Source organism: Conger conger, chromosome 3 (genome assembly GCF_963514075.1).
Source record: "Conger conger chromosome 3, fConCon1.1, whole genome shotgun sequence".
Lineage (NCBI taxonomy): Eukaryota > Metazoa > Chordata > Actinopteri > Anguilliformes > Congridae > Conger > Conger conger.
This window is the reverse complement of record NC_083762.1, coordinates 82,464,966-82,477,465: the sequence shown is the minus strand read 5'-3', so window position 1 is coordinate 82,477,465 and position 12,500 is coordinate 82,464,966. Positions and strand designations below refer to the sequence as shown.

At 50.0% G+C, this 12,500-nt stretch overlaps 1 protein-coding gene across 1 annotated transcript in view; it reads left to right on the top strand.

The window, feature by feature from the left end:
• The window catches only part of ttf2 (transcription termination factor, RNA polymerase II), a 22,354-nt gene extending 14,323 nt beyond the window's left edge, over window positions 1-8,031 (top strand). Inside the window, exons 14-23 of the mRNA XM_061237016.1 lie at window positions 208-361; window positions 1,511-1,602; window positions 1,939-2,024; window positions 2,151-2,275; window positions 2,922-3,092; window positions 3,548-3,606; window positions 4,490-4,643; window positions 5,157-5,239; window positions 6,637-6,711; window positions 7,124-8,031. Of these exons, the coding sequence (XP_061093000.1) occupies window positions 208-361; window positions 1,511-1,602; window positions 1,939-2,024; window positions 2,151-2,275; window positions 2,922-3,092; window positions 3,548-3,606; window positions 4,490-4,643; window positions 5,157-5,239; window positions 6,637-6,711; window positions 7,124-7,268 (1,144 nt within the window). The 3' untranslated portion in view covers window positions 7,269-8,031. The remainder of the gene's footprint in view (window positions 1-207; window positions 362-1,510; window positions 1,603-1,938; window positions 2,025-2,150; window positions 2,276-2,921; window positions 3,093-3,547; window positions 3,607-4,489; window positions 4,644-5,156; window positions 5,240-6,636; window positions 6,712-7,123) is intronic.
• Window positions 8,032-12,500: the final 4,469 nt, after the last annotated feature.

Here is a 12,500-nt window from a genome sequence, read left to right as displayed (position 1 = left end):
TGTGCGGGTGTGTGTGATTGTGTTTGTGCAGGTGCGTATGATTGTGTTTGTGCGGGTGCATATGATTGTGTTTGTGCGGGTGCGTATGATTGTGTTTGTGCGGGTGCGTATGATTGTGTTTGTGCGGGTGTGTATGATTGTGTTTGTGCGGCTGTGCATGATTGTGTTTGTGCGGGTGTATCAGTGATGTCTCCCTCACCTGTGCAGGTTCCTCAGGTGTGCTCCCTTTGATGAGTACAAGGTGTGGAAGGCGCAGGTGGACAACGGCTCGCGGAGAGGCGGGGAGAGACTCAACATCCTGACCCGCACTCTCCTTCTCCGCAGGACCAAGGACCAGATGGACTCCTCTGGAAAACCTCTGGTACTGCACTGCCATGCTCTGTCCACAAGGGGGAGCTCCTGTATCAGAACCTTTTTTCTGTTTGCGTGTGCTAGCATAGCTTAGCTGTGTACGAGTAGCTCTGTACCTAGTTAGCTGGTTAGCAGCATCATGACAGCATGACTGCTCGCTGATGCAGAAAGAGTAGCCTGATGATGCAGATTTGAACGGGCAGCCTGTAGCCTTGTGGCTAACGTGCTTGACTAGGACCTACAAGTTTGGTTGTTCAAGCTCCAGTGTTGCCACAATATGATCCACACAACTGTTGTGCCCTTGAGCATGGCCCTTAACCCTGCGTTGCTTTCTGGGGGATTGGCCCCCGTTTAGTCTAATCAACTAAGTCATTTTCGGTAAAAGCGTCAGCTATATAATGTAATGTAATGGCTGGCATTATCTGACTCGTTTTAGCCTTCACTGATCTCCTGCTGTAGGCCTCTCTACCTCACTGGTCTCCTGCTGTAGGTCTCTCTACCTCACTGATCTCATGCTGTAGGTCTCTCTACCTGACTGGTCTCATGCTGTAGGTCTCTCTACCTGACTGCTCTCCTGCTGTAGGTCTCTACCTCACTGGTCTCCTGCTGTAGGTCTCTACCTCACTGCTCTCCCGCTGTAGGTCTCTCTGCCTGACTGCTCTCCTGCTGTAGGTCTCTACTTGACTGCTCTCCCACCGTAGGTCTCTCTACCTGACTGCTCTCCTGCTGTAGGTCTCTACCTCACTGCTCTCCTGCTGTAGTGTCTCTCTACCTGACTGCTCTCCTGCTGTAGGTCTCTCTACCTGACTGCTCTCCTGCTGTAGGTCTCTCTACCTCACTGGTCTCCTGCTGTAGGTCTCTCTACCTCACTGATCTCATGCTGTAGGTCTCTCTACCTGACTGGTCTCATGCTGTAGGTCTCTCTACCTGACTGCTCTCCTGCTGTAGGTCTCTACCTCACTGGTCTCCTACTGTAGGTCTCTACCTCACTGCTCTCCCGCTGTAGGTCTCTCTGCCTGACTGCTCTCCTGCTGTAGGTCTTTACCTGACTGCTCTCCCACCGTAGGTCTCTCTACCTGACTGCTCTCCTGCTGTAGGTCTCTCTACCTGACTGCTCTCCTGCTGTAGGTCTCTCTACCTGACTGCTCTCCTGCTGTAGGTCTCTCTGCCTGACCGACGCTGTGAAGTCCACCGAATCAAGCTGTCCAAAGACGAGAAGTCTGTTTACGACGTGGTTTTTGCGCAATCCAGGTAACATAAGCTATAGAGCCTCTCTGTTACAGTCCTGTAAACACGCAAATCTTTACTAAAGTCTGGTACCATTTACAGACCTGGCTCAAATACGTAGTTGTTTTGGATTCAGATACTTTTCTGTGTTTGATTCATCGTGCCTGGTGCCATTGAGCCGACCAAGAGGACCAGAAGGTGGGGTTGGCACTTACCGAGAGTATTTCATAGGTTCCAATACACCAGACAAGCTCAGTAAAGTATAGAAAAGTATTTGAATCCAAAACAATGAAGTATTTGACGGTTGACGGGGTCTCTCTCAGAGAGAGTGGTAACGCAGGGTTTGGTTCTGCCCTCCAGGTCGACTCTGCAGTCTTACCTCAACAGACACGAGGGCAACGCCACTGACCCCAGGAAGGGGAGCAATGTGAACCCATTTGAGAAAGGTCAGAGGTCACACACGGCACAGTCTTATTGGCTGGGTTTGGTTAGGCTTTGTGAGTGACTGAGTGACTGAGTGTAATAGTGTGTATGTGTGTGTGTGTGTAATTGTGTGTGTGTGTGTGTTGCAGTGGCACAGGAGTTTGGTGTGTCACAGTCAGACTCTCAGGCTCCTCAGGCCTCCAGTGCCGTGCACATCCTGTCCCTCCTGCTCCGACTGAGACAGTGCTGCTGCCACCTGTCCCTGCTCAGCAAGGTACTCACCTGTACATACCTGTACTCACCTGTATACCTGTACTCACCTGTACTCACCTGTATACCTGTACTCACCTGTACTCACCTGTACTCACCTTACTCACCTTACTCACCTGTACACTCCTGTATACCTGTACTCACCTGTACACCCCTGTACACTCCTGTATACCTGTACTCACCTGTACACTCCTGTATACCTGTACTCACCTGTACTCACCTGTACACTCCTGTATACCTGTACTCACCTGTACACACCTGTACACTCCTGTACACCTGTACTCACCTGTACAAACCTGTACTCACCTGTACACCTCTGTACACCTCTGTACACCTCTGTACACACCTGTACACACCTGTACAAACCTGTACTCACCTGTACACCTCTGTACACCTCTGTACTCACCTGTACTCACCTGTACACCCCTGTACACTCCTGTATATACCTGTACATACCTGTACACCCCTGTTCTCACCTGTACGGTCCTATGCACCTACATATGCACACTTAAATACGAATACGCTTTCCAGTTTGAGTGTCTGGTGTCCCTGCCCATAACCTTAACCCTGTCCCTAACACTAACACTAACACTAACACTAACACTAACACGAACACGCACACGAACAGTAACCCTGTCCCTGCCCCACAGACGCTGGACCAGGTGGAGCTGGAGGGAGAGGGGATCTCTCTCTCTCTGGAGGAGCAGCTGAGCGCTCTGTGCCTCTCTGAGGCGTCGGGGTCCGACCCCGACCCCAAAGTCTCCCTGCACGGGTCACGCTTCCCCTCCGAGCTCTTCCAGGACACGCGCGAGAGCACCAAGGTACGGCCCCGCCCCTGCCCCGCCCCGCCCCTGCCCCGCCCCGCCCCAGCAACAGCCCCGCCCCCGCCCGCCCCTGCCACGCCCCCAGCTACAGCCCCGCCCGCCCCTGCCACGCCCCCAGCTACAGCCCCGCCCGCCCCTGCCATGCCCCCAGCTACAGCCCTGCTCTGCCCCGCCCCTGCCATGCCCTGCCCCGCCCATGCCACGCCATGACCCGCCCCCTGCAACAGCCACGCCCCCTCTGTGGAGGTCCCGCCCCCCGTGGCTGTGTGGGTTTCCTCCCACACTCAGACATGCATGTCAGGTTGAGTGCACTCCTGCCGTTGCCCTTGACCAAGGCACTGGCCTCAGGGTGAAATGCTGAGGACACACTGCCCCACTGGGTTTAAAGTATATCTTATTTAGAACGCGGTTAAATGACGGTATGATTTGCGGTTTTTATTTCTGGTTTTCAGATTGCTGCTGTCCTCACCGAGCTGAAGGCTATCGCCCAGGGGAGTGATGCTCAGAAAAGGTAAACATTCACACAAGTCTCACAGTGTGATGGTGTCTCTGCGGGTGATTAACATGTCTGGCAGTGTGATGGTGTCTCTGCGGTTGATTAACATGTCTGGCAGTGTGATGGTGTCTCTGCGGGTGATTAACATGTCTGGCAGTGTGATGGTGTCTCTGCGGTTGATTAACATGTCTGGCAGTGTGATGGTGTCTCTGCGGTTGATTAACATGTCTGGCAGTGTGATGGTGTCTCTGCGGTTGATTAACATGTCTGGCAGTGTGATGGTGTCTCTGCAGTTGATTAACATGTCTGGCAGTGTGATGGTGTCTCTGCGGTTGATTAACATGTCTGGCAGTGTGATCGTGTCTCTGCGGTTGATTAACATGTCTGGCAGTGTGATCGTGTCTCTGCAGTTGATTAACATGTCTGGCAGTGTGATGGTGTCTCTGCGGGTGATTAACATGTCTGGCAGTGTGATGGTGTCTCTGCGGGTGATTAACATGTCTGGCAGTGTGATGGTGTCTCTGCGGGTGATTAACATGTCTGGCAGTGTGATGGTGTCTCTGCGGGTGATTAACATGTCTGGCAGTGTGATGGTGTCTCTGCGGGTGATTAACATGTCTGGCAGTGTGATGGTGTCTCTGCGGGTGATTAACATGTCTGGCAGTGTGATGGTGTCTCTGCGGGTGATTAACATGTCTGGCAGTGTGATGGTGTCTCTGCGGGTGATTAACATGTCTGGCAGTGTGATGGTGTCTCTGCGGTTGATTAACATGTCTGGCAGTGTGATCGTGTCTCTGCGGGTGATTAACATGTCTGGCAGTGTGATGGTGTCTCTGCGGGTGATTAACATGTCTGGCAGTGTGATGGTGTCTCTGCGGTTGATTAACATGTCTGGCAGTGTGATCGTGTCTCAGTGGACCAGCATGCTCCGGATCGTGGGCGTTCACCTGGACCGGCTGGGCCTGAGATTCGCCACCATCGACGGCACGGTCAACCCCAAACGCCGTATGGACCTGGTGGAGGAGTTCAACACCAACGCCAAAGGCCCTCAGGTGAGGGAGGGAGGGAGGGAGAGAGGGAGGGAGGGAGGGAGGGAGGGAGAGAGGGAGAGAGGGAGGGAGAGCGGGAGGGAGGGAGGGAGAGAGGGAGGGAGAGAGAGAGAGTCGTTTGGAGGATTGGCTGCAGCATTCATACATAATACCACTATCTGTTGTGGCACTGTTGTCAGTATGAGTTTCATGAGAAGATTCTCATGTTTGTACCTGCAGGTAATGCTGGTGTCTCTGTGTTTGTACCTGCAGGTAATGCTGGTGTGTCTGTGTTTGTACCTGCAGGTAATGCTGGTGTCTCTGTGTTTGTACCTGCAGGTAATGCTGGTGTGTCTGTGTTTGTACCTGCAGGTAATGCTGGTGTCTCTGTGTTTGTACCTGCAGGTAATGCTGGTGTGTCTGTGTTTGTACCTGCAGGTAATGCTGGTGTCTCTGTGTTTGTACCTGCAGGTAATGCTGGTGTCTCTGTGTTTGTACCTGCAGGTAATGCTGGTATCTCTGTGTTTGTACCTGCAGGTAATGCTGGTATCTCTGTGTGCTGGAGGTGTGGGCATTAACCTGACGGGGGGGAATCACCTCTTCCTGTTGGACATGCACTGGTGAGACACGCACTATGTGCGCCTTTCAGTGCGAGAGACTTATCAGCAAGAATTTATCATGTATATCATGAAAAATATTCAAAACTGAACTGTATCTCCACTGACTAGCAATAACTGCAATAAAATCGTCATTGGCTGTGATTGACATGCTAGTACAAGCTACAATGTCGACGATGTCAACACTTATGCTATTTATGGCTTTATAATATTATAATAATAATCTACAGTAAGTGGTTAATTCCGTAACACTTTACGATAATTACAATAATCTAATTTAGTTGTTAAATGACTAACTACTGAGATATCGTACAATGTTTGTGCGACGTTGTTTATGTATTTGTACATCATTAACTATTAGTTAATGCCAATTCATATTCATGCCAAAAACTGTGAATGCATTTGTTATTGGTTCACTAATTATGAGTTTATCCTATTCCTGGCTAATGTATAAATATTCATGCAACTGATACATTAATTGGTAGTTGACAAATGCATGAAGAAATTAAATGTTAATATCATGCTTAATTCATGCATTTGTATGTCAGTTAATGAATACTACATTAGTTAATGCCAGTTGATGTGCCTTATTGTAAAGCATGGCTGATAATTGAAAGTGTGTAGCTGCTTCACTTGACAGCTGACAGGTCCTGGCTGTGATGTCACAGTGAGATTACAGTCAGGGAGAGCGCACGTCTGCCAGGACCTGGCTGTGATGTCACAGTGAGACTACAGTGTGTTAAACTGGTACAGGTGGAGCCTATGGCCTAGTCACATGACTGGGACTCAGAATGTTGGTGGTTTAAGCCCCAGTGTAGCCACAATAAGATCTGTTGTTGGTCCTTTGACCAAGGCACTTAACCCCACATTGCCACATTGCCGTCAGTCACTTTGGATAAAAGTGTCAGCTAAATACCAACTGCTCTGTGCAGGGTTGTGTGCAGTGTGGTAACTGCAGTGTTCTGTGCAGTGTGGTAACTGTGCCTGCTCTGTACAGTGTGGTAACTGTGCCTGCTCTGTGCAGTGTTCTGTGCTGTGTGGTAACTGTGCAGTGCTCTGTGCAGTGCATTAACTGCAGTGTGGTAACTCTGCTCTTTGCAGTGCTTTGTGGTAACTGCAGTGCTATGTGCAGTGTGGTAACTCTGTTCTGTGCAGTGCATTAACTGCAGTGTGGTAACTGCTCTGTACAGTGCTCTGTGCAGTGTGGTGACTGCAGTGTGGTAATTGTACAGTGCTCTGTGCAGTGTGGTAACTCTGCTCTTTGCAGTGCTTTGTGGTAACTGCAGTGCTATGTGCAGTGTGGTAACTCTGTTCTGTGCAGTGCATTAACTGCAGTGTGGTAACTGCTCTGTGCAGTGCTTTGTGCAGTGTGGTAACTGTGCAGTGTGGTAACTCTGTAGGAATCCAGCCCTGGAGGACCAGGCTTGTGACCGCATCTACAGGGTGGGGCAGCACCGTGATGTCACCATCCACAGGTGAGATGGGGTGTGTGTGTGTGCGTGTACAGGTGAGGAGGGGTGTGTGTGTGTGCGTGTACAGGTGAGGAGGGGTGTGTGCGTGTACAGGTGAGGAGGGGTGTAAGAGACATGCTATAGAAGTTAATAATTATCTTATGCAAAATTCTACTTTTGGACAGAGTGGCTATGTATGTTCCAGATGCCTCAAGTACTACCTATAATTAATTTCAATAAATGAATGAAAGCACTAATGCAGCGCTGCCCAACCCTGTTCCTGGAGATCTCCTGTCCTGTAGGTTTTCATTCCAACCCTAAAGCGCACCTCATTCAATCACTAGATAACTTGTTGTGTGTGAGAGCGTGTGAGAGAGTGTGAGCAAGCGTGTGTGAGTGTGCCTGCATGTGTAAAGAGGCCATTTTGTCCCTGCAGGTTTATATGTGAGGGTACGGTGGAGGACAAGATCTCCTCTCTGCAGGAGAAGAAGAAGGAGCTGGCCACCACGGTGCTGTCCGGGACCGGGAACTCCGTCACCAAACTGTCTCTGGCCGACCTGCGGGTCATCTTTGGCCTCTGAATCCGGGGTCAGAGGTCGGAGGTGACGGCGGACAAGGACAGTAAATGCTGGACACCTACTATACCATAATGCACCACACTGCTATACCACATGGCTGCACCACACTGCTGCACCACACTGCAATACCCTAATACAACACACTGCTATACCACAATGCACCATACTGCTATGCCATAATATACCACACTGCTGCACCAATGCAAGCCTCATAAGTACATCCAGAAGTGAACTGAAACCTTCTCATACGTGTAAGAGACATGCTATAGAAGTTAATAATTATCTTATGCAAAATTCTACTTTTGGACAGAGTTGCTATGTATGTTCCATATGTTCCATGTATGCCTCAAGTACTACCTATAATTAATTTCAATAAATGAATGAAAGCACTAATGCAGCGCTGCCCAACCCTGTTCCTGGAGATCTCCTGTCCTGTAGGTTTTCATTCCAACCCTAAAGCACACCTCATTCAATCACTAGATAACTTGTTGAGCTGCTAATTAGTAGAATCAGGTGTGCCAAATTAGCATTGAAATGAAAATGTACAGGATGGGAGTTCACCAGGAACGGTGTTGGGCAGCGCTGCATGAGGGTTTATATGTGTATGTATGCAGACGTATATTTATGTCATTTTAGCCTTTATGTGTGGCCAGGTGTCCTATAAGAAGCAGGGCATTGTGGGTGATGTAGTCTTCAGCTCTGGAGTTGGAGATCACCATGCTGTTTTCTTTTAGAAAATTCTGTTATTTGAAATAAAATTACTGTACGTTTACATGCTGGTCATTATATGCTCTGAAAGGAGGATACTTTAGCTTCAGTATTGGGGGGCACCCCTAGTTATCCATCACCATGGGGAAATCCATCACCATCACATTCATGAGACAAAATATTGTTGACCTTCATAAATCAGGAAATGCATGTCCTCATTTAACAATAAAAAAATTAAGTCATCAAGCGTCAAGCTCAGCTAAAATGATCTCATGCTTTAAAATGGCAACAAAAACCCGAAACAAGTGGCAGAAAATGAGCAACTGTTAAACCGGATTGAAGAATAGTCAGAATGGCAAAGATTCAGCCATTCATCAGCTCCAGAAAGATCAAAGATGATCTACAATTACCTGTAAGTGCTGTTACAGTTAGAAGACTAGTTTGAAGCTAAGCTATCAGCAAGAAGCCCCCGTAAAGCACAATTGTTGAAAAAACAGCAGGTGCAGAATCGGTTAAAATTTGCCAGGGACCACATCGATTGGCCCAAAGAGAAATGGCGTAACATTCTGTGGACTGATGAGACTGAAAATTGTTATTTTCGGGTCTAGTGGTCGTCGACAGTACGTCAGACGACCCCCAGGTACTGAATTTAATCCACAGTACACTGTAAAGACAGTGAAGCATGGTGGTGCAAAAATCATGGTATGGGGATGTTTTTCATACTACGGTGTTGGGTTCGTATACCAGGGATCATGGATCAGTTTGAATACATAAAAATGCTTGAAGAGATTATGTTGCCATATGCCGAAGAGGAAATGCCCCTGAAATGGGTGTTTCAACAAGACAACGACCCCAAACACACGAGGAAGCAAGCAACATCTTGGTTCCAGACAAAAAGGATTGAGGTAATGGAGTGGCCAGCTCAATCCCTGACCTCATCCCCATAGAGAACATGCGGGGTGACATTAAAAATGCAGTTTCTGGAGCTAAATTCACCGGAAGTGTGGAATGTAGTTTGTTCATCCTGGGCTGAAATACCTGTTTCTAGATGCCAGAAGTTGGTTGACTCAATGCAACGCAGATGCGCAGCAGTTATCAAAAATAATGGTTATGCAACTAAATATTAGTTCTGTAATTTAAAGTGAAGTTAAATCTTGTAAAATGTCTTCAGTTTATACAGTTTGAAGAGAGTTTGAAGAGAAAAATGTTGACACTGCCATTTGTTTGAACAGATTAATATTCCTTTTCTTTGCTTCCTGTCAAAGAATAACGCAGACTTTTCTTTGATTTGGAATTGAATGTGTAATGTTTCCACTTCATTTGAAATATTGAACTAAAAGCTATTAAAAAATATTTGCACTTCGTTCACTTTAACGCACTGCTATTTATTTGAACTGTACATAGTGCTTAAAATGTTCTGTTTTATGCCCAAAAACCATCACAATTACATCCTTATTGTTTAGTAATAACATGACATGACATAGAACAGGCCATTCAGTCCAGCAATGCTAGCCTTTCCCTCCCAGTAAAGTGTACTGTAGCTAATGTGCACCTAAATGCGTAACTAAAGCTAAATAGTATCTAGGACCGTATCAAGCCTAGTCTTGAAAACTTTCTGCCTCCACTTCATGGCAAGATATTCCACACTGAATTCTGTATTGGACCTTAGAGCGTATGAGAACGTAATGGCATGTTTTATGTTTATTTTGCCATGAAAAGGTGAAAATCCTTTAAAAATAATACTCACGTGAGATACGTTCATGTAGAAGTTATTTTGCTCTTGTGGGCTCTGTGTTTCATAATCCACACTCTGTATTTTCTTAGTCAGACAGGCTAAGGTCTGCCTTTTATCCGTCATGTTGGTGGGAATTAAACACACTAACACCTCTCCATCTATCAGCGCTGAGATTAGCCACATACAGCCTAGGAGTTTACCATTGCACACAGGTCCAGTGGGCAATTTTCCTGCATCCATTTAGCTTGCAGTTCCACGTACAACGAGGGTCCATCAGCATCACAACTAAGGTCACTATAACGAATGGTAGACCCAGATATAACACACAGCAGCTCCTGCTGCTGTTTCTGTTCCTCCTGCTTCAGGTCCTGGAGCACCTGTTAAGTTAGACATCATCATGAACACCAGTACGTACCAAAACAATACACCCCCTCCCAATGAGCTTACAATATTAGCATTTTAATTTAAACATTAAACTTTTGACTGCAATTCACTTATGATTATCTGATTATCTACATAAGTACACATATCATATAATTAAATATTAATTGTTTATAGACAAGTTTATACTGTTTAAAGCTTCTGCTTACTGGTTCCATGGATTCCTATGGGGGCTGCTCAGTGGTGGCAGAAGCCAGGTCATGGTGGCTGCCGTGTTTGACAATGGTTCTTGGCACTGAAGCAACACCCATGACCTTCTCTCCAATAACAACACGTCTAAAACCGGTTCTGGGAGCAAAACATCCAAACCATTGCATCAGCTGCTGAGAGAAGGTCTCATTTACAGGAAATACCCCACGAGTGCCACAGAAGAGACAGGGCCTACCCCACCCAGCAGAGGAGACAGGGCCTACCTCACCTAGCAGAAGAAAAGTTTTGCTGGTGCTGGTTTGACCCCCGTGCATAGGGATGCTGACCTGCATCTGGAGAGATGCAGTTGAGGCCAAAACAAAAAAAAGGAATAAACCAAGAACTGCTCCAGGGACTTCACCCCTGTTCTCTCTCTCCCCGCTTGAAACTGTTCTCTCTGGCATTCCTCCCTGGGCGAGAAGCATGTTCTCACTGGATCTCCCCTGGTTGATTAAATAAAGGCATAAAAAGAGGGTGGAACATTATTGGCCTGGGGCCCTACACACTGCCATGCCACCCTGGGGCCCTACACACAGCCATGACACCCTGGGCCCTACACACTGCCATGCCACCCTGGGCCCTACACACTGCCATGCCACCCTGGGGCCCCACACTGCCATGCCACCCTGGGGCCCTACACACTGCCATGCCACCCTGGGCCCTACACACAGCCATGCCACCCTGGGGCCCTACACACTGCCATGCCACCCTGGGCCCTACACACTGCCATGCCACCCTGGGGCCCTACACACCGCCATGCCACCCTGGGGCCCCACACACTGCCATGCCACCCTGGGCCCTACACACTGCCATGCCACCCTGGGGCCCTACACTGTGCCACCCTGGGGCCCTACACACTGCCATGACACCCTGGGCCCTACACACTGCCATGCCACCCTGGGCCCTACACACTGCCATGCCACCCGGAGGCCCTACACACTGCCATGCCACCCTGGGGCCCTACACTGTGCCACCCTGGGGCCCTACACACTGCCATGACACCCTGGGCCCTACACACTGCCATGCCACCCTGGGCCCTACACACTGCCATGCCACCCGGAGGCCCTACACACTGCCATGCCACCCTGGGGCCCTACACACTGCCATGCCACCCTGGGGCCCTACACACAGCCATGCCACCCTGGGGCCCTACACACTGCCATGCCACCCTGGGGCCCTACACACTGCCATGCCACCCTGGGGCCCTACACACAGCCATGCCACGCTGGGGCCCCACACTGTGCCACCCTGGGGCCCCACACTGCCATGCCACCCTGGGGCCCTACACACCGCCATGCCACCCTGGGCCCCTACACACTGCCATGCCACCCTGGGGCCCTACACACTGCCATGCCACCCTGGGGCCCTACACACTGCCATGCCACCCTGGGGCCCTACACACAGCCATGCCACGCTGGGGCCCCACACTGTGCCACCCTGGGGCCCCACACTGCCATGCCACCCTGGGGCCCTACACACCGCCATGCCACCCTGGGCCCCTACACACTGCCATGCCACCCTGGGGCCCTACACACTGCCATGCCACCCTGGGGCCCTACACACAGCCATGCCACGCTGGGGCCCCACACTGTGCCACCCTGGGGCCCCACACTGCCATGCCACCCTGGGGCCCTACACACTGCCATGCCACCCTGGGGCCCTACACACTGCCATGCCACCCTGGGGCCCTACACACTGCCATGCCACCCTGGGGCCCTACACACTGCCATGCCACCCTGGGGCCTACACACTGCCATGCCACCCTGGGGCCCTACACACTGCCATGCCACCCTGGGGCCCTACACACTGCCATGCCACCCTGGGGCCCTACACACTGCCATGCCACCCTGGGGCCCTACACACTGCCATGCCACCCTGGGGCCCTACACACAGCCATGCCACCCTGGGGCCTACACACTGCCATGCCACCCTGGGCCCACTGCACTGCTGTCACACTGCTGTGGTGTGCACCTGGTTCACTGACAATCCTAAATTCCGTTTCTTACACCCTATTCCCCATATAGAGCCGTTTACACCCGATTCGAATGGAAGACAGCCTTCAACACCCCCAGTGGCCACTACGAGTACCTGGTCATGCCTTTCAGGCTCACTAACGCCCCCGCTGTCTTCCAGAACCTCATCTACGACGTCCTCCAGGACAT